This window comes from Schistocerca piceifrons, chromosome 4 (genome assembly GCF_021461385.2).
Source record: "Schistocerca piceifrons isolate TAMUIC-IGC-003096 chromosome 4, iqSchPice1.1, whole genome shotgun sequence".
In the NCBI taxonomy this organism is placed as follows: Eukaryota; Metazoa; Arthropoda; class Insecta; order Orthoptera; family Acrididae; genus Schistocerca; species Schistocerca piceifrons.
The window spans coordinates 495702121-495725121 of NC_060141.1; the positions used below are offsets into that span (position 1 = coordinate 495702121).

Sequence of the window (23001 nt, forward strand, 5' to 3'; positions counted from 1 at the left end):
AACATCCTGCAGAAGTCTCTGTAGGGAACTAGGGAGTCTAACTACTGCTTCCCAATATATTTATTCCTTAATGAAATTTTTCATTAAAAATATATCACTTTTTCCAACCAAGAGCTCAATTCATGGAATCAATATTAGAAATAAGAATAATTTTCACTAGGATTTAAAGTCACTTACTCTTGTACAAAAAGGTGTGCGTTATTCAGGAACGTACACTTTCAATAACTTGCCAGCAGCCATAAAAAGCTTAACAACCAATGAAATTCAGTATAAGAGAAGCCTAAAGGATTTATTGATGGCCAACTCCTTCTACCCCGTTGATGAATTTCTCAGTAGCACCAACTAATATATATATATATATATATATATATATATATATATATATATATACTTCTTCACCATTTCAGTGCAGTAATGTGTTCATTGTAAATAATTATTGTAGTTGTTCTATTACATGTTTATTACCTTATAAATAAAAAACTTTTTTGTTTTAATTCAGTGCATTAGTGTTTGTAAAATGATTCTTTCATATAGTGTTCATTAAAAAAATGGAGATCATGCCACTTGGGATCTGTGGGAGGTACATTAGCTTATTTGTTTCAGTTGTAAATATTTGTCATGTATTCTTATTTTTCTGACTTGTTCTACATCCTGGAGGACTCGCTCACTACGGATGAATTGGAATGAAAGTAAATATAATCTAATCTAAACTTCCCATCGAAGACGCTGCAGGAGTATCTTCATTGTCCTTGCAAATTCCGGCCGAGAATTGTCACGAGGAAAGAAACGTATGACAGTTATGTTATGTGGGCTGCGTGACATCAGGAAAAATCTCTCACTATGCCCCCGTGCTTGGCGGGAGATACTAATTTCTTGGCACCTTTACGTCCACACTGTCTGCCAGACATTTTATCTCCGTTGGCAAATTGACAGAGTTTTACACCTGTGTTTTCACCCCTTTTTGTGGCAAAATTAGATTCACTGTGCGGCAGTGCACATTAATTTTGCATCTAGTATTTTATTTGTGAATATCTCCATTCGTCTGAAACAGCAATTGACTATAGACAGTAAATTTCATCAGTTTTGTGTACAAAAATATTTTTTGTACGTAGGCCTATATCTTTAATTCCCTGCTTACGAGACTTTAGCGGGATTTTGTAGAACTTCGAAATATCTCACTACGATGAGGTGGGGGGCGGATTGGGTTTCCATCTGGGAATACTTAGGATCGGATTTCCGGATCCGAAATTGGCTTGAAAATCAAGGCAAACCTCCCGAAACCTTTGATCGAAATCAAGGGTTGGATCTATTTTTAACTTGTTTCGGGAAAAATCTTATCTATTATCCCAGAGGAAGCTTGAAAATGTGTGAACTCTGCACACAATTGTAATTAGTTTTTGTACAACTGATACTTTGTGGCTCACTGAGGAGGTACCCCAGCAACATTATCGTGCAGTACATCAGTGAATGAAACTATCCCATATTTGTTAACTTAATGTTCTCAGTATCTTCAACGTTGGCAGTTATTCTTATGGTAAAATTAGCTGAACAGTATATATTGTATCGTATTTTCAGTTTAACTTTTCATCAATACACACACCTAAGAAGTTAGAAAATCCCCCTTTTATTATATTTTGTGGGAAAACTACGTTGCTCGACTATGAAGCATTTTCTGCAGTAAAAGCTACATAAGCAATCCAGTCAGGTGCTCGAAAGGAGTTAATAACTTTAACAATGGTATCGTTTAGTATTTTACCTGTTGACGCTTCTTTGCTAGGCTTAGCAATAACATTTATATTATCTAAAAAAATGGAAAGGTACATCACTAAATAAAGTGACTGTCCCATGATATAATCATGCAGAACGACCATCCACACGACCGCTGTGCATCCCTGCCAACTTAAAACTTTGCACCGAACTGGTACGCACAGTATCAATTTTCCCTATCACGGAAGCGAACTGGGTTCGTAAGATTCTTCTGGCAAGCAGTCTTACTTTACCAGAATACTTCATTTCGACACAAAACTCTTCTGAGGAAAGAAAGTTTTGTCATCGAAGGATAGCTGTTCGAATAACGGTCGATCTTAAGTTTTTTTTAAAAGCATTAGGTCGTTTCAATCTCTGGAAATACCTCTCGATACGAAAATATTGCTAATCGCTCCATCATTCTGATTCCGAACTAAACAGAAACTTTCCCCATAATTGCTTGGCTGAGCGGGTTCTCATTTTCGGATCATAGGACCTTCAGTATGAACACATTTAGTAAAGAAGGGTTTTTCTCAAAATGAAGAAGACGCCTATACTGGCTGTAGCCCTGTACACCAAGCAGCTAACTTTTTAATCTATATAAACAATAATTATGAAATGGTAAATGTTTTAACATTTGAAACACATTCGTAATTAGTTGCCCCTGTCCCATCGCGACTTACCTGTCACGAGATTTGTAGCCGAGTTAAACTTGTACTCCCGCAATTGACACATTCTCGTACATATGGGCCACAAGTCTCAAAATAACTCGTTCAGCAGGAATGTTATCAGAAATTGTCCAATAAAGTGATGTGTTACTGTAGTTCTGAATGATCACCCAAGTGAGAGGAGGTGGAACTTAAGACGCCCAGCCAAAAGACGGGTAACCATCAACAATATCAAGTGCCCTTACTCTTTAAAAAACTAAACTCCGCTTGAACAAGGCATTAAGGCCCTACGTTACCGACCGGCCATCGTGTTGTCCTCAGTCCACCCGCATCACTGGATAAGGATATGGAGCGGCATGTGATCAGCACACTGCTCTCCCAGCCACATGTCAGTTTACGAGACCGGAGGCGCTACTTGTCAATCAATTAGCTCCCCAGTTTGCCTCACCACGGCTGAGTGCACCCCGCTTGGCAACAGCGCTCGACGGACCTGATGGTCATCCATCCAAGTATTAGATCAGCGCGACAGCGCTTAACTTCGGTGATCTGACGGAAATCGTCGTTACCACTGCGACAAGGCCCTTGGCGCCCTTACTCTTTGAGACACTGAAATGGAGTTCGTCGTTTAACCCAGAGTAATGCCGCACACTTTGGTAATAAGTAACTGTAGGCCACTAACCTCTCGCCTTCGGGAGCAAATTCCAGTCATGGAACTCTCTCGCCCCAGAGGATTGGAACCAGCTACCAGAAGGTCGACGCCACTGTACTGGCACAAGTTAGGAACCGCAGATGCGGAGACGTGTTGTCCAAGTAGTAAGTTATGTGGTGGAGTGGAAGTTCGAAGCATGTAAACGTCGAACTGGGAAGACACCTTCCTCCTTTTTCTGGTAGCTTGATAATGTGTCTGCATACTTCGTAACCCCACGATTACTCGTGGATCGGAACTGTGCGACACCTGGCTGCTTATTGGTAGCTATAAAATGCACACAAGATGCGCCTTCTGCGTCAGAAAAATGGTTAGAGAACATGAGTTACTTTAATCTGGAAAGTATGTGTTACGGTAGTCCAGCAAGGAGCTGAAATACCATTTGAAATGAACTTGGATTTATTTGAAAGAGTAGTAGATTCTGAAGGCAACACACTTCCCCTAATACATTTCTGCATGGCAGCAAAGCAGAAAGACTAAATGTCAAGCATGCATCTTTCCCCAGACATTTTTATCACCACTACTAAGGCAGTACAAAATTATGTTCCTTGCTGAAACCACTGGAAAACAAAAGGTCCCGCACACAACGCCAGACTCAAGCATTTATGTACAGAACAACTTTCCAAGGCCGTTTAAAGCCATTTCAAATTTCGACTAGAGTTCTTATTTCCTTGACGTACGAACTGCAGCTATTCGGCTATCAGTGAACGGAAACTACCGTCAGGGAAAAACAGACACGAAGCGTTAAAAGAAAGTCGTCAGAGCACTCCAACATTTCTTTCGTTTACCTTCTCCCAGTAGTAAAGTTATAAAATTATTAAAAACGTGTACACTGTGTGGCGTCTAAACTAATGGTTCCAGTCTCGTACCAAAAGGACAAAAGGACATCCTCGCAGATATAGTACGCATCTACTAAACAATTTTCGGTAGTATAAATGCACTAACATTCTAGAACATTCAGAACTCTAAATCCAAGCACCACCTAGTTACAAATTGGAGGAGTGAGGAGAAGAAAGTGCTAACCCTCAATTTTAGTAATGACTGGAGTGATCAAGTTATACAGTGTGTCCCATTTATCTTGACCACCCTAAATAACTGTTGGTCCAGATGCAAATTATAAAATGTTTCGAGCAAATGTTCTTTAGCCGCCGGGGGAACATCAGTCAGCATGATTGCCTTCGTTGTAGCTTTGTTTTTTACAAAGATATGAACTGCGGTATGACTTTTTTAAATGGCACCCTGTATGTTTTATTCGGTAATTCATTTCCTCTCCTATTCAAAATGTAGGACAGTGTACGATTCACTGAAACACAACGTTATTAATTACATAACACAACATTGACGTTGACGCTCCCAGCGCTTAGTGCAGGTACTCGTGGTAATAGAACACATCCACGTGCTGACGTTGACAGGGGACAAATGTAAACACAAGTAGAATGCACACCCGTCATTCCGTCAGCCATCGTCAGTTGAAGAGTTGCGTGAGTAGAATGTATACCAACGAAGGTAGAAATGCTACTCACCTATGGGGAGTGTAAGTTAGCAGAACAGTAATTGCAATACTGTTTTCTTATGTACGGGTACATTTAGTACAGTAGTTTAGTCCTTTTAAATACTGTTGTGTAGAGTAGGCATATAATAAAGGCTGTCCTTCCTAAAAACTACATCGACATAACGTTTCTTTTATTGTTGTTGTTGAAGGTAGGCGAAATGCTACGCAGGTAGCGGAGCTGTACAGATAGCGATATCCTGACAAGAACCCACCTTCCCGACAGATGTTTCCTCATCTTGTTGCGACGCTTCAGGAAACGGCAAGTTTCAACCCACGACAACGCAATCGTCGTAGCACTCGCACAGATGAAGCTGACGAAGTTACTGTTCTCGCTTCCGTTGCTATGAATCCACATGTGAGCACACGACAGCTTGAACACGAGATTGGCATTCCTAAAACCAGTGTACATCTTATTCTTACACGTCACCGGTTCCATCGTTACCATGTACACCTACATCAAGAATTGCATGGTAATGATTTCAAGAATCGTGTACAGTTCTGTCAATGGGCACAGCAACAAACCCTCGCAAACCCGAACTTCTATTAACCGATGTATGTTCCTTCTCAAACAAAGGACAGGTAAATACAAGGAACATACATTATTGGTCCAGCGACAACCTACGATGGCTTAGGCAGGTGGAACATCAGCGTCAATGGAGAGTTAACGTCTGGTGTGGGATGCTTGTTACTACAATTATTGGCCCTTATTTCATCAATGGGAGTCTGAACGGCACAGCGTATGCCAACTTCCTCAGACGAATTCTTCCTCCTCTTCTGGATGAAGTGCCGCTAAGAACCAGAATGCTTATGTGGTATCAACACGATGGATGTCCAGCACATAATGCCTTGAGTGCACGTCGTGTTCTGAACCGCAGGTATCCTGCCAGATGGATTGGTCGAGAAGGATTTAAATCCTTGGGTTTGCATTAAAGACGTTGTCTATCGCGACATTCCAACAACTCCAGAGGACATTCAGGAACGTATCGTGCTTCCTTGTAATTCTCTTCAGCAGCCAACACTGTAAGCAGTAAATAATACTTTCATTCAATGAGTGCACCAGTGTATCGGTGTCCATGGTCACCACTTCGAGCACCTCCCAATGTTCTGCTCCTGGGAAATGGTACAGAAGAGTGAATGCCATGGTACAGGACAGTCAAAGTCAATTTTGTGTTATGTTTTTGCTTGGTTTTCATTCGTTTTCTGTCAACTCCAGCAATTGGACGAGTTTGTAATCCCGGGTTCAAAGTCAAAGTTGTGTTATGTAATTAATAAAGTTGTGTTTCTGTGAATGGTACACTGTGATACATTTTTGGATAGGTCTTTAGGAGAGGAAATGAATTGCCGAATAAAAAATACAGGGTGCCATTTAAAAAAGTCATACCGCTGTTCATATCTTTGTAAATAACAAAGCTAGAACGAAGGGCAATCATGCTGGTTGATGTCCCCCTTACGGCTAAAGAACATTTGCTTGAAACATTTTGTAATTTGCATATGCACAAACAGTTTAGGGTGGTCGAGATAAATGGGACAGCCTGTATAATGTGTTTTCGGACGTAGCCCCGTGATGGTAACAAGTATTCCAATGCGAGCAGCTAGAAAATGCCATCACCTATACAAACTTTTATGTTTTATTGTATTTACGTTCTTCTCTTTCAATTTAACCCAACATACAGTAGTGGAAATCAGTATAAAGGTGTGGATATTTGGAAGAAAATCAACGTTTTCGGTGGCAGTAATTGTGCACAATGTATATGCAATAGTATGTTATCCAGTATACCGACAAACGTAGTCAAATGGTGTCGATATCAGTGGTACAGCATATAACAGGACATTAGCTTTTCAGCTGGTAAAGGCTGAAACGCGGTACAAAGACAGTCGGCTCCATGCAGTGTTAGTGTGTGTATACGTGCCTTTACTGCAGACATGAAACAAAACCATTAGTAACAGTGAATGTTGTGTACGTAAACCACCATTGTGACAATGCCACTCGGAAAACAGTTATCTTTTGATGAGAAGCAGAAAATCGATACCTACAAGAAAATGGGACTCTCTAATTGTCAAACTGCCAAGAAGGTGAATTGTTCAAGTACAGTGATTGATAATTCCGTTGGACTCGGTGCACGATGTGGACAGAACGGGAAATATGGGCAAAGTAGAAAATTATCTGAAGCAGAGAAAGCAAAGCAAGGGCCACAAACCGTTATTATTCCCAACTTGTTAGTGATTCATAGATGCCAGTAACTGCCAGACGTGTATGACAAATTTTGTCACATGACATACGTCTTGGATTCATGAAATAACAACAGAAACCCACATTAACACCCAAACATAAACAGGCTACATTGGAGTTTGATGAAAAACGTAAGTCAAGGATTTCAGAATGCGATAAAGTGGTCTTCAGTGATGAGAAGATGTTTAATTTAGACGGTCAGGATGGATTTCAATATTACTGGCATGATCTGAGGACAGAGGAGCATGTAAGAATGACGAGAAATTTTGGTGGTGGAAGCGTTATGATATGGGCAGCCTTCTGCGCTGAAGGTAAATCACGCATTGCTTGACTGAACGCTAAGATGAATTCTGTGTGCTAGAAACGGAATTGATAAGAATTTATGAAGATCTACGGGACGAAAGTTTAATGTTTCAACAACATAATCCGCACCTGTGTATGATTCTACTAGAACCAAAAAGTGGTTTGAAGATAAAGATCCCGATGTCTTGCCCTGGCCTGCACGTAGCCCGATTATGAACCCCTTCGAAAACCTTCGTGGAATACTTGCAAGGTGTGTTTATCGCAATGGAAGCCAATTTGAGGCCGTATGTGATCTGAAAAGAGCGATACGAGAAGACTGGGCGACAGTTTCACTGCAAAAACTACAAACACTAACAAAATCAGTGCTGAAGAGGATTTCTGAGGTAAAACGAAGAACGGAGGTTGGACAAAGTATTAACAATGCAATAACACAACTGGACAGTAAGTGTCTTTATACTGATTTCCACAGCTGTATAACATTTACTACCGTAAGTAGACCTCGAAACCGTTCGTCCCTTGTTGCGTCAGCCGGTTTTCGTACTGCACTCATTTCCAGTGGACAACGTATTAACGGCGGCTACTTTCATCTCCATGCTTTGGTCTCTGGTGGTACACCCTTTTTTGCATAATTTGCACTCAGTACAGTTCTTTAAATCACTTAAAGACACATAAGCAAATAAATCATTAATATGTCGCACAAAATTATCATTGTCTTTCTCAATGAAGTTGCGTGCAAATGGAACTGAAGGTGGACTCCAGCCCATTTCCAAGCTACAAACTAATCGTATGATTCTACGGTTGTTTCAATAGTAACTCTATTTAACGAAGATAATGCGTTAAAAATCCTGAAGTCACAGATATGTGCTCCTAATTGCATGTTCATTTCACAAGGAAGCAACTAGTTATGATTCACGGATGACAGAGATTAATCGCCTTGAATGTTTCTTTATATGTTTATTTGCTTAATACTGTACGCAATAACCCACTGCAGCGCGTCTACGACAGTTCTGACAATGTTCGCTTCTGTTTTGTGTGTTGGCAGGCTACGCTGCCTGTTGCGGCAGTTGCAGAGGGGGGAGATTTCCGCGGAAATCTTGCAGAAGAACCTCCATTATGCGGCACGCGTCCTCGAAGCGGTATTCATCGATGAAACCAAGTAAGTACTCTAATTACGTTGCTTCACGGCACCTGCGACTACTACTTAGGTATATTAAGCACACATATGTGTCTCTGTCTGTGTGTCTGTATAGTTGTGTCTAAAACTGATGCAGTTTTTCCCCCCTTATTCGACTTAACGCTTTTTATAGGTGCATCCTGATACAGTAAACCAACATACTGCAGTGAGGCTTTTGTTAACTGTTATCGTAAATATACACTGGTTAGTTACGTTTGAATGGATTTCTCTGTGTCTTCATACAGTTAGATGCAGCTTAGTCTGAACAGGTTGAGATGAAGCAAATACGGGCATCTAGCGCAAATCCTAAAAGAAAAGGGGCGTACTTCGCCTTTATTACGATAGATGGCAGCTGAGAAAAAGTAGTATGATCCACCGTGCGAAAAGCAACTATTTAATGTGGATATCATTTGTAATGCTACCTTATATCCGCACCTGGGTGGATTTTATAAACGATTAGAATTCAAAGTAAAATGTATGCGAAATAAGCCCGCATCACATTGACGATATCAAGCGATAAAAATAATCACGTAGAGAATCGTAGGCTTCTAAATTAATTGATACAATTAAAAGTTCTCCTGCTTCGTCGAAGTGTCTGCAGATTAATTAATACATGTGAAATCGTATGTTAGTTTCATCAGGCAGAGAAGCCGTTGTTAGCGAGTAGTAAGGTTTGGTGACAGAGGTCCTTGATAATGTTAAGTTTCAGTGCAATAAATGGTTTGCGTGATAGTAATAGTGATAATCGGACTTCGGAAAGAACATTAGATACTAGGCTCAAATTATGAAAGTGAAATCACACAAACGTTGCGTCACCAAACCAACCACTTTCAACTTATTTATCTGGCTGAGACATAGATATAAACTTTATTTACTATTAGCAGATATTATTAATAAACGATATTATTAATAAATGAAAACATAGTTAAGCTTAATTACTCTTATTATTCACACCAAATTACCTACAATAAAAGACACAGGACCTTACAGTCTTACGGATTGGGTACAAAACGCAGCAAGAAGAAGACTAGTCGTATTTGGTTTTTTGCAAAAACATACGGTGAACTAAAATCGAAAACAGATAACATTTGATTTCAAAGATAACTCCTGTTTTAAGCTCAATGAGTCGATCACTGACATAGCGAAACTTCGATTGTCATGAAAGAAATTGATTAAAATACCGCTGTTCGTAAAAAATGAAATCAAGATTTTTTATTTTTTCATACTAAAAATTTCTGTTTCTTCTAACAAATTCATTAGTGGTGTGTTCGTAAGTTATAGTCGGGACTGGTCGACGTTGTGATTCCATGTCTTCGGGTGTACTTTCTATATCTAGCGTAAAACCTTCTTCCAGTTTGACCTACATATTGTGTTTCGAAATCTGTATTCGGTATATTCCAGAGCTTTTAAGTTTACGATCTTGTTTACTCTTACGTAGCACCTTAAGCACCTGTTAGCTGTCCGGGAAGGGATTTTTTTACACGATACTTTTTAAAACATTTAACAGTTTTATCTGAATAAGTGCCTTTGTATGTCATCTACATATACTACATTTTCTTTATTTTTTTTCTGTTTTGCTTCAAACTGTGTTTTAATTTTGTTGTGAAGAATATCCAGTTATTTCTGTCTTTTGTCTTCACCAAGCAGAAGTTCAAGCGTTCTTTGAATCATGGAAATGAGTACTTATACTACTATAGATGTATTTTTTTTATCACACAGTACGTGTAAAACAAAGGTATACATGAATTACGCATATTTAGAAAGTCAATATATACAGACGCCACACTTAATAGTCAATATATACAGACGCCACACTTAATAGTCATTTTTGTCACCAACATAGTCTTTTTGCAATCTCCGCTAAGAATGTATTAAATAGATCAGTTGACAGGCAGCATACTTGTCTCACGATTCACTTGTCTTCGTAACTCCTATCTGTGTCCTGGTTCTTAGCCGACTTCCTTGAAATACGCTTTTTTGTCTCTGAATCAGTAAGATCTTGTCCCATTTGACTCTTTGCAAATAGTTCTTCCACCTCAACACATAACCCCCCCCCCCCCCCCACTCTCCAATAATGACGTCTCCAAAATCACCAATAACTGTTTTTCTAGACTACACAATGTGATCAAAAGTGTCCGGACAACCCCAAAAACATACGATTTTCATATTAGCTACATTTTGCTACCATCTACTGCGAGGTACTCCATATCAGCGACCTCAGTAGTCATTAGACATCGTGAGAAAGCAGAATGGGGCGCTCCGCGGTATTCACGGACTTGGAACGTGGTCAGGTGACTGGATGCCACTTATGTCATACGTCTTTAAGCGACGTTTCGACACTCCTAAACATCCCTAGGTCCACTGTTTCCGATGTTATAGTGAAGAGGACAGGTGAAGGGACACGTACAGCACAAAAGGGTACAGGCCGACCTCCTCTGTTGACTGACAGAGTCCGCCGACAGTTGAAGAGGGTCGTTATCCAGACCATCACTTAGGTATTCCAAACACCATCAGGATCCACTGCAAGTACTATGAAGAGAGGCGGGAGGTGCTCATAAGCCACACATCACGCCGGTAAATACCAAACGACGCCTCGCTTGGTGTAAGGAGCGTAAACATTGGACGATTGAACAGTAGAAAAGCACTGTGTGGAGTGACGAAACACGGTACACAATGTGGCGATCTGATGTCAGGGAGCGGGTATGGCGAATGCCCGTTGAACGTCATCTGCCAGTGTGTGTAGTGCCAACAGTAAAATTCGGAGGCGGTGGTGTTATGTTGTGGTAACGTTTTTCATGGAGGGGCTTGACCCTTTGTTGTTTTGCGTGGCACTATCACAGCACAGGCCTACATTGATGTTTCTTGCTTCCCATTGTTGAAGAGCAATTCGAGGATGGCAATTGCATCTTTCAGTACGATCGAGCACCTGTTCATAATTCACGGCCTGTGACGGAGTGGTTACACGACAATAACATCCCTGTTATGGACCGACCTGTACGGAGTCCTGACTTGAATCCTACAGAACACCTTTGAGATTTTTTGGAATGCCGACTTCGTGCCAAGCCTCACCAACCGACATCGATACCTCCTCTCAGTGCAGCACTCCGTGAAGAATGGGCTGCCATTCCCCAAGAAACCTTCCAGCACCTGATTGTACGTATGCTTGCGAGAGTGGAAGCTGTCATCAAGGCTAAGGGTGGGTCAACACCATATGGAATTCCAGCATTATCGATGGAGGGCGCCACGAACTTGTTAGTCATTTTCAGACAGGCGTCCGGATACTTTTGATCACATTGTGTATAATGTCATTTGTGTTTCGATTAACGACCGTCATTTGACAGATTGTTTACGGAACAGATACATCGCGACGAACAACATTTTGGCATTGTTAAATCGTCATTTGGCTGCATTCTGTTGCTGCCTGTCGCAACTGTTATTGCTTTTTACTGAGTGCTAATAAGCAGCTTTTAATCAGCTTTTTCCCTATGTTCATGAATAGACGTTTTCTTACTAGTGAACTTCGTGTGTGGATCTGTCGAAACTCTCAGTGGCAATGGAAGAAATTATATGACTGAAAAAATTGATCCTGAAGATAAATTCAGTGTGATATGAAGTATCTGCAAGGATGAAACATGTTCTGAAACTACATTAATTACGAAAATTAATGAAGGGTGACAAATATTTCTAGCGGCAAAAATGCTTTCGAAAATTGAATGTATATGTTGGCGAAGAGTTCTCGGGCTTCCAGCCGGATGGCGGTGTCTTCAAACTGCGACGTTTCGACGAGTGACATACTCATCATCTTCTGGCTTCTGACTTCGCCAGAAGATGATGAGTATGTCACTCGTCGATACGTCACAGTTTGAAGACACCGCCACCCGGCTGGAAGCCCGAGAACTCTTCGCCAGCTGTATACGCCGGGAAAGCATACATTCACATTGAATGTATATGCTTAAAATTCAAGTGATTAACTTACGAAACAGTTAAAAATACATCGTATATGCTTTCTGTTCGCATCACCTCAGCATTGACTGAAAGGGAACTACTGGTCATGGGTGAAACCCAGTGAGAAGAGAGTCAAAGCTTCAACAAATATAAATAAAGAACTTATTGTTCCCTTTTTTAAACATAAATTGCTGATGTAGCATCACTTATTACTCTTGTAAAATCAACCACATTTAATGCCTGAAGTCCGAATAATTCGAGTATAAGAAAATAAAGACACAGAGTTTGACCTTTTTGAAATATGCTTTTCATTCACCTCTCTAGAAAAGTTGGCAACACACGCCATGGGTTATTTCTAGCCGAAAATATTGAAAAAGTGTGTAAGTGAAATCACTCAAACTCAGAGACTTAGTGAAAACATGCGTATAACTGCAGTAAGCATCAGACTTCTGTCAGTCGGCTGTCTCACTTTAAACCTACATTACATTGCTATTTTCATTATAATAAATAATCAGTTACTAGGTTGGTTTAAATAAACGAATAGGCCATTCCAGACAATCAGAAATGCTGGCTTGGGAATATTTTTTTGTATTTAGTTCCTTGTGGGAAACTTTACATATTTATACACGTTTCTAAAAAAATTCAAAACATTTTACAGACTTCTGTTCGTCAACTCATCCAGTTACAATATAAAGTAATCGGAACTGTCACGAATTAGCCCAGCGACCTCGAAAGCTGTGAATCCATCAATGCTTTCACTCAATTTCAACTATTTTTCACTGTCATCACATGGTATCTTATCCCCTGCGTTTCTGCAGGTAAATAGTGACTTGACTCCCACGTTTGGTTGAAATTGCTCCATGCATTACACATTTACAGTGTACACATAACCCCTCTTTCCCATCCCAAACCCTCCACTCACTTCTACGTGGTAGTTATCTTCAGGACTTTCACCAGCCAGCTTCCCACCTCAAAAAGTCAGCCAAGGCATCAAGGGGTCAAACTCATCCTGGGTTGGTTGGGTTGTTTAGGGAAGGAGACCAGACAGCGAGGTCATCGGTCTAATCTGGTTAGGGAACGACGGGGGAGGAAGTCGGCAGTGCCCTTTCAAAGAAACCATCTCGGCATTTGCCTGTAGCGATTTAGGGAAATCACGGAAAACCTAAATCAGGATGGCCGGACGCGGGATTGAACCGTCGTCCTCCCGAATGCAAGTCCAGTGTCTAACCACTCAAACTCATCCTGACTGCCACGAATCAGCCTAGTAAATGCACAAACTAAGGATTCGACACTAATTAGTTTTCGAATATTTTTCCGTGTTATCCCCTTCAGCTACACAAACCCCTCCCCCCACCTGACTCCCACGTGCACTACGATATCTTACCCCAGCATGCTATTTTTGCAATCAGTAAGTCATATATGTACGGCACCGTGTTAGCTCGAAATTGTCGATGGATTGAATTTACTCGTATTGCAACTTGATTTTGAATCATAACGTGACGATGCAGTGTTGTTTGGCGTCATTTATGAGCAGGTAGAGAGAGCAACACACCCAATATTTACTTTGCCTCTATAATATTTTTGTAGTATACGGTAACAAATGGACTGGGTTATGTGGAAAGTTATTGGTTGTGAGTTGGCAAAACCAACGAATGAAATGACATAACTACTATCCCACTTCATCCTCACGTATAGGATTACTAAAGACCCCCATAGTAAAAACCTCCCTGTAATTAGTCATCTTTGTACCAAGTCTCGATGAAACTGCCCAAGGCGTTCCGTATCTTCAACAGTAGCTTAAGATTGTCTTGCAAATGGTCAGCATGTTGGCTTATTTTTCGCTGAGGGAGTGTACTATAGTTATATAGCTCTATATCTTACTACCTTTTATTTTATTATATTGAATTAATATTTAAGAATTTACTCAGAGATATCTGCCGTCACTTCGTTTGCACCTATAGAAGAAATAATAGGGACGATTAAATTATAGGTGAAGTGAAATCGAGTTTTTACATATCGAACATTTCTTCTACGTATCTCATGCTGATTGTCTATCAGTAGTCATTGTCGTTGTTGGCCCTTATATCGCCTCTCTCTCGCCTTTTTTTTACATTTGCAATCGTGGATGAGAATATTTATAAGCCGTAATGTCGCGTATATTTCGCACACTCATAGTAGCAGCTAAAATATACTCTAACAGTCATCATTGTTGCTACGTGGGCAAATAATTCCGAGTAAAGTATTAGGTTTGGTTGTAACAATTTACTTATGTTGTCGACACACATGGCTAGCTCAAAAATACGCGTGGTTTGTTTAAAACTGCAGTAGTTAATATCCGATAAATAAATATTGTTGCAGAGAGAGACATGATATAATTACCCACGTAGCTGCACTATTATTCTCAATGTTACGTAAATACTTTGTTACATACTGACCTACACTGGTAATTATGATTTGACCAATACTTACCCCAATAAAAACAAGATTTTTACCCGTCAGTGTCCTCATAAGCAAGCTTGAGCTTCGTATTATTATTTATTATCTTTGCATTCGTCGTGTATATCTAATGAAACCTTTTCTGCAAAAAATATTTTCTTTTCCTGATATCAAAAACGTTTAAAGTATTTTTTCTGTTACCTTGTGGGTGAAGCCCGAAAATCATGTGCTTCATTATATTTCGCGTAATGGCTGCGAATGCGCCATTACGACAAAAGAATGGCAGATGACCAATGACAAAACTTGAATTCTAGCGGTAATTAATTAGTTCCACTTAACTGTATTCACACGGAGGGAGAGGTATGAAATGAGATTACAAGGACAAATACTATCTATATATATACGTAAAGTTGGAGAGTTTTTCTCTCGTTCAAAAATAATATTCCATCATTGACAGCACATTCCACACATAAACAAGCACTGTTTTGTTAGTTATTGACACCGTTCACTACTGGTAATCGTAACATTTTACTACGATTTTAGAAGGTTTTCCATGAGACTGTACACCCTGTAGATTTGATGATCCATTTTTGCAAAAGAATTTCAGGGTCCCTATTAAAGTCATACAATTACTAAATGAAATGTCCTAGGCTGTTAGTTTTAAATCTGCCACATTGTATACAGTCCTTTCACATTATGGCTGTACTTCACAAGCACTCTCAAACGACACGAGGTCACACTTACAGCTCCCCCAGACAACAGTTTTAACGCAAGGAGCTTACTTAAAAGTTATTCTAGCGGCCTCGACATTTAACAATTTAACTGAAATAAAAGATGTTCATTTACAACACACATTTTTAATTTACCATTTCCAAACATTTCAAGATGCAATACTGTTAGTTATGTACCATAAGAAAATTTGCAGAAGAATGAAACACCTACAGAAATGACAAAATATACGAAATATTCTTGAATTAACATTGAGTGCAGGCACAATTCAAGAAAGCATTTCATATTGATGCATATGTGTACTTGCAAGTTAGAAATAGCAAAACTCAGATCCAATAAGTAGCATGACAAAATTAATGTACCATAAAATGTGCTAAAGTGGTGAATCGTAATGTTTACTAAAAAATCTGCGTGAGACATTGCCTAGTTTCACTACATCGTAGTGAGTGATAACACGAAAGTAACTAAACCAAACACTGAGAGTTGTCCCCCCCCTCCACCTCTCTCTCTCTCTCTCACTCTCTCTCTCTCTCTCTCTCTCTCTCTCACACACACACACACACACACACACACACACACACACGTTTGTATGTGGACTTATCGTACCGAACATACATCCGTGCCCCTCCTCCCACTCTTCCCACCCCCTCACACACACACACACACACACACACACACACACACACACAAATGCACACACGCGCGCGCTGACGGTGGGCACAGTGCGTCCCGTCTTCCGGCTAGGAATGTGAACTCCGGGGCAGTTTTGTGTTCCGGGAAGCATAAACGTCACACAGACGGCGCAGTTTAACAACAGTGAGCAGTACAAGTGCCGCCTCGTAAACTGCGAGCTTTAAAAACGTCCGAGATTAATCCGAGCGGCTGAAGGGCTGCCACGAACAGACGTGCCGTGGCAATTACGCGGCAGCCAACGCGAAATGGACCTGCGCGCGAATCTGTGTGCGGCAATACGCCTTGTCAGGAACACGTGTCACGCGCGGAGGCACAAACGGCTCTGCCTGAACAGACAGCCCCGCGAATGTAGAGTCTCCCTGTCTTGTTTCTCCGTCCTCTAATGAGGCACGGACTATTAAATTACGTCCCCCAGTTAAGTCTCTCTTTCTGAGCTGTGTCCTTATACACAGTGCGTAATCGTAAGGATTCCTCCTGACTAAAAAAAAGTGTACATCTATAGTCACTGCAAATCATATCTAACACCACTTCCGACATCTACATGGCTGCTCTGCATATCACACTTAACCGCCTGACAGAGGGTTCATCGAACCACCTTGAAAATAATTCTCTATTATTCCACTCTCAAACAGCGCGCCGGAAAAAATGAGCAAGCGTATCTTTCCCTTACTTTATTATGGTGATCGTTTCTTCCCGTGTAGTTCGGCATTAACAAAATATTTACACATTGGGAGGAGAAAGATGGTGATTGAAATTTCGTAGGAAGCTCCCGCCGCAACGAGAAAAGCCTTTCTTTTAATAATGACTACTCCAAATCCTGTATTATGTTCACGACACTCTCTACCCTATTTCTCGATAATACAAGGCGTGCTGCCCTTCTTTGAACTTTCCCAATTTACTTTACTGATAAGGATCCTATTTCGCTCAGCAATACTCCAAAACACGGCGAGCAATTGTAATGTAGGCAGTCTCCTTAATAGATCTGTTGCATCTTCTAAGCGTCTTTACTTCGTTAATTCTACCTGATAAGGATCCTATTTCGCTCAGCAATACTCCAAAACACGGCGAGCAATTGTAATGTAGGCAGTCTCCTTAATAGATCTGTTGCATCTTCTAAGCGTTCCGCCAATAAAAAGCAGTCTTCGGATCGCCTTCCCCAGAAGATTTCCTGTTTGTTCTTTCCAATTTAGGTTGTTCGTAATTCTAATTCCTGGGTATTTAATTGAATTTACGACCTTTACATTTGATTGATGTAGCGTGTAACCGAAGTTTACTTGATTCCTTTTAGCACTCATGAGGACGACCTCACACTTAATCATTATTTAGGATAAATTGCCACTTCTTCATCTTCTTCTTATTCTTCTTCTCGGGTTCTAAAGGACTAAGCTCTCGTGCCGATCTCACATGTTGCCTCCAAATGCTTCTATTTTGTGCTACTTTCTGCCAATTCTTTACACCAATTGTGTTGCATATTGTTTTAATTTCATTTACCTATGTACTACTTGGTCTCCCGTTCGGTCTCTTACCTAATGAATTCTCCAAGAATATTTTTGAAAAAACTTGATCCTCTTTCATTCTCATCAAATGACCTGCCCATTGAAGTCTTCCAGAATTTATTATCCTTATTGTTTATGCTGCTGTGATAGCAAGTGGAGTTTGATCTTCTGTCCTAGCTTCGCGATTCGTTATTTCAGTATGGAACAAAGATTTCCCTATAATCTTCATTTTCAAATCCTTTTAACTAGCGCTTTCCTTTTAAACTCCATGTTTCTGCTCCCTATGTTAGAACTGCTCTGATGATTGTGTTACATAGCATCATTTTAGTTTTTCTTATCAGCAGTTTAATAAACTGAAGGCCCAAAGAAACTGTAACACCTGCCCCTACATCTTGTAGGGCCCCCGCGAGCAAGCAGAAGTGCCGCAACACTATGTGGAATGGACTCGACTAACGTCTGAAGTAGTGCTGGAGAGAACTGACACCATGAATCCTGCAGGGCTGTCCATAAATTCGTTAAGAGTACGAGGGGGCGGAGATCTCTTCTGAACAGCACGTTGCAAGGCATCCCACAAATGCTCAGTGATGTTCATGTCTGGGGAGTTTGGTTGCCAGCCGAAGTGTTTAAACTCAGAAGAGTGTTCCTGGAGCCAGTCTGTAGCAATTCTGGACGTGAGAGTGTCGCAATGTCCTGCTCGAATTGCCCAAGGCCGTCGGAATGCACAATGGACATGAATGGATACAGGTGATCAGACGGGATCCTTACGTACGTGTCACCTATCAGAGTCGTATCTAGACGTACTAGATGTCCCATTTCACTCCAACTGCACACGCCCTACACCATTACAGAGCCTCCACCAGTTTGAACAGTCCCCTGCTGACATGAAGGGTCCATGGATTCATGAGGTAGTCTCATACCCGTACACGTCCATCCGCTCGATAAAATCTGACACGAGACTCGTCCGACCAGGCAACATGTTTCCAGTCATCAACAGTCCAATGTCGGCGTTGACGGGCAGTCATCAAGGGTACAAGAGTGGACATTCGGCTCCGAAAGCCCATACCGATCATGTTTCGTTGAATACTTCGCACGCTGACACTTGTTGATGGCCCAGCATTGAAATCTGCAGCAATTTGCGGAAGGATTGCACTTCTGTCACTTTGAACGATTCTCTTCAGTCGTTGTTGGTCCCGTTCCTGCAGGATCTTTTTCCGGCCGCAGTAACGTCGGAGATTTGATGTTTTACCGGATTCCTGATATTCACGGCATACTTGTGAAATGGTCGTACGGGAAAATCCCCACTTCATCGCTACCTCGGAGATGCTGTGTACCATCGCTCGTGCACCGACTATGGCACTACGTTCAAACTCAAATCTTGATAACCTGCCATCGTACAGTAACCGATCTTACAACGTCGCCAGACACTTGTTGTGTAATACTGGTGTTGCTGACCGCAGCGTCGTATTCTAACTGTACGCATATATGTGTATTTGATTACGCATGCCTACACCAGTTCGTTGGAGCTTCAGTAAATAAGGAAAAGGACAAATTGCTACTCAGTGTAAAGATGACACGATGAGTTGCAGACAGGAAAAACGAAAAGACTGTTACACTTTTACCTTTCGGCCAAAGCTTTCTTCAGAAGAGAAAAGATACAGACGCACACACATTCATTCATTCACACTAATAAGCATACTCACGCCACACGGTCATCATCTCAGGCAGCCCGGACCGGAAAGACGTCATAACGGTGAAGAGGAGTGTATGTGCCAGTCGGTTGTATGGAATCAACGAATTAAGATAGGTGGAGTTGGAGACGTAACAGAAAGGTAGTAAGGAGCTATCGTGTTTGATGAGCCTTTGATCACACCGTGAATGACATTTTACTCGTTGATATATGAGGCGGACCGTCGCACTTTTCTATAAGGAATGGTTTACCACTCGCAGCCATGCAACACTATGTAAAAAGAGCAGTCATATAAAGATTCTAACTGACACAGACAAGACACGAGTCTCAAACCTTGTTACTGATAATTGGTTTGAAACCCAACAGGATCTCCTGCTGTCAGTGAATGTAGGTCCGTCTCAAGCATTTTCCGAGCCAAGCGAACTGCGTGCAATGGGCGTTTGGAATCGGGTACCTCGCATAAGGCTATTGCTCAAAGCATGACGTAAATCTTCAGTTTGGCAAACAAGACAGAAACTGGACAGTCGAATAGTTAAGGCTTGTAATGTGGTCCGAAACATGGCAATTTTGCTTGTTTTGAAATTATGCTTAGCCTCGAGTGGATCGAGGGCCTAACCGAACGTTAACACCCAATGTGTGGAGAGTGTATAGCACGCCGCTGCGATGCTTTCGGGGATGTTTTTCGTAAAATATGTAGGTCCACTTATTCAGGTTGCGATGACATTCTCATTGACCAATTGTTGCCTTTTCTTCTACATCTCCATGATAAGTATATGGTAGCCATTGCCGTCTTCTAAGATGAGAACGACCCTGTTAACAGGGCGGCACGCTTACATTCCTGGTTTGATAAACTCTCTGGCACCCTTGCGCACATCGACTAGCTCGCTAAATCACCCAGTCTTAATCCCATAGAATATGCCTAGGACTATCTGGAACGGATGAACCATAGCAATCAGTTCCCCGCAAGATGTTAGCTCTTCGAGATCTAATCGTGAATGAGTGGCTTCAGATGTATATCACATGTCTGAAGATACCTGTGGACTCCCTTCCTCACCAAAATAAGGTCGTTATCAAGGCTGTAGACAGTTACACGACATTAACGCGATGTCTGCTGGAGGAGATTAAGTTTTAGTCCTCTGTATTTATATGCATCGTGAACATGCGGTGAACACCATGTTCCCGTTCTACTGAGGATGCTTTAGTTCCATTACAGCTTCACATACACTATCAGGTGCCACGCCAACATGTCAGCAGTCAGACGTTTCGAACCACTGGAAGTCTGTAGTAACAGTAGAAATGACGCTGTTCTGATACTAATTAGCTATATGGACTAGCTGCTTCCCTGCAGATGAGTCTTATATAGAATACACAACCCACGCCTCCTGGTGGCAACAGGGATGAGCGAGGCCTCTGCGGGGTCTCCTGCTAACCATACTCAGCTCGGCTCGGCTGCACAGCGACGTAGTACGGTTCGGCGCAGGCCTCAATTCGATACCTGTCTCCCGGCCCACGTGCTTTGTGGGCAGACACTGCCTGCTTCAGCGTAACCGTTTATGAGAAAATAGTAAAAAGCCGATTCCACCATCTTGAATTTTTTTAAGTACAGTAAATAAGCTAGATCGCCATCTTGGATTTACGAAGCATGGGGGGAAAGGGAGGTGGAGAGGGTGACCTTGAGAGTGAAGGAATGCCGTCAGATCTTCATGACACTGATGCAGACGAAACCTTATTCTCCGATCTCGTCCTGTTTTTCATCCACTACCCCTTTTGCATAGGCTTAGCACGATGTCTTGATAGTGGTAAGAGAGTTTAGGAATTGTGCCCTGTGATAGATGTCTTGTATGTGCAGCTTGCATCAGATTGTATTTGCAGGTTGCTGGAGAGTCTAATAAAGTTGTTATAATGGCATTAACATCAGGTTCACCGTACTTCGTAATTATTCCTTTCAGTGTCCAACGATCCTGATCACTGGAACTGGTTCCCTTCCATGTCATTCTACGCTAATAACTCGCACCGTTGTCAACTTTCCTACAAAAAATTATAATGTTTCCCTCAGTTTTATTCTACTTAAGACTGCCTACTTTTCTGTCAAACGCATTTTACTTCGAATTAAACAACAAGTTTACTGTTGCGAGTCACTGTTTATTGTACACGAAAATAGCCTTGATTGTCTGATTGGGCAGATTGACTTTAAATGAGAACATTTTAGATTAGGCTTTACCGTGACTGTTATTGACATTGAATGAAACTAGTTCACTGTTACCAGAAACTTGTTGTTTCATTCAGTGTCAATAACAGTCACGGTAAAGCCGACCTAAAATATTGTACTTTTGTTGAATCTCTCTTTCTTTCCTTACAATTGCAGACCAGTTTCTTTACCGTCATCGCTGAGCTCCTTTTATGCTTACACTCTTGAAAGCAAATCCGATAAGCAGTTTTGGAGCATCAGATTTTAGACTGATCTTTGGTAGAAAGTTCACCAAGGACCGATTTTTTGTGAACGAAAGCTCTTTAAGTAGGATGCCGAGTGTGTACAAATGCCACCGTAGTTTCCATGCCCCGAATAATGTGAAACTCGCTGCAAAAAAAATTATACAGTAAACTACGTGGTACACAAGAATTCCTATGCTCTGTACGCTTACCAAATTTATCAGTTTATGTGAAGTAGCCAATAAATAGCATAAGCATCTGCATTCTAATTGTGTCCAGCGCTTGTTTGCAGATCTGAATGAAAATATAAAACTACCGTGTAGCTGTTCCAGTGTGAGAACACGGTGAGTTGCGGGCTAAATACAAACAGTGGCATGCTCTGACGGGTCCATATGAGAACAAGACGCGTGTTCCTAAATACACTGTGTGCAAACCTGTAATTGGTTCCAGGTTCCCGAGACACTGTGTAAACAAAGTTCCAGGGGCAGAATATCAATAGAGCCCTGCTGCCACCACAGTTTGAACTATCGGACCCTACCCTTACTGATGCATGCGGCAGCCCCCTCACAAACGCACTATTGAGTTAACCTTAGTGGCTACATCCCACATACCGGCTGACAGTGATGCACTGTCCTAACTTCACTGTTCACTGTTTAAAGTTCTGAACTTTGTTAACATCGGTTTTTTACTCACTCTCGCACTGCACAACTAGATACCACAGCTCTGTTAACTCAGTCATGATATCTGAGTAACCCAAAAGTTTTATAAGCCGGACGGACTGAATGTTGTTGCAATACACATATTTGGATTTTAAACTGCGCTTTAGGCAGTTTAGTTTGACTGCTAGTGATAGATGCCAATTTTCTCATAGCTGTTTTGTAAAACGGTTTATTCTCGAAAATCGAAATTCATAATAAAATTATACATCATTCACAATTCGCACTCCCTTTCTCGTCCAGCTAGCGACGACTACTTTCTAATTACAACTGACTAAACTATCACTGCGTCAGCGCACCTCCCGTTAGTAGTAATGCTGTCGATTGTGCAAGGCTGGTCACCTTACGGAATGATCGCAGTTTTGTTGCTTTCGTTAACGTGTTTGGTCTTGACTACTGTGTAGTTTCAGATATAGACTAATTCAAACGGATTAAACCAGTCGAGCGAAAAAAAAGTTTTACAATGGCCCTATTTCTGGGATTTACTTAG

General features: G+C 41.2%; 1 protein-coding gene across 1 annotated transcript in view; it reads left to right on the forward strand.

Annotated features, from left to right (window-relative positions):
• LOC124795944 (calcium/calmodulin-dependent 3',5'-cyclic nucleotide phosphodiesterase 1-like) overlaps positions 1–23001 on the forward strand; it is a 346486-nt gene that overhangs the window by 77917 nt on the left and 245568 nt on the right. The window contains exon 2 of the mRNA XM_047260024.1: positions 8248–8361. Coding sequence (XP_047115980.1) covers positions 8248–8361 — 114 coding nt within the window. The remainder of the gene's footprint in view (positions 1–8247; positions 8362–23001) is intronic.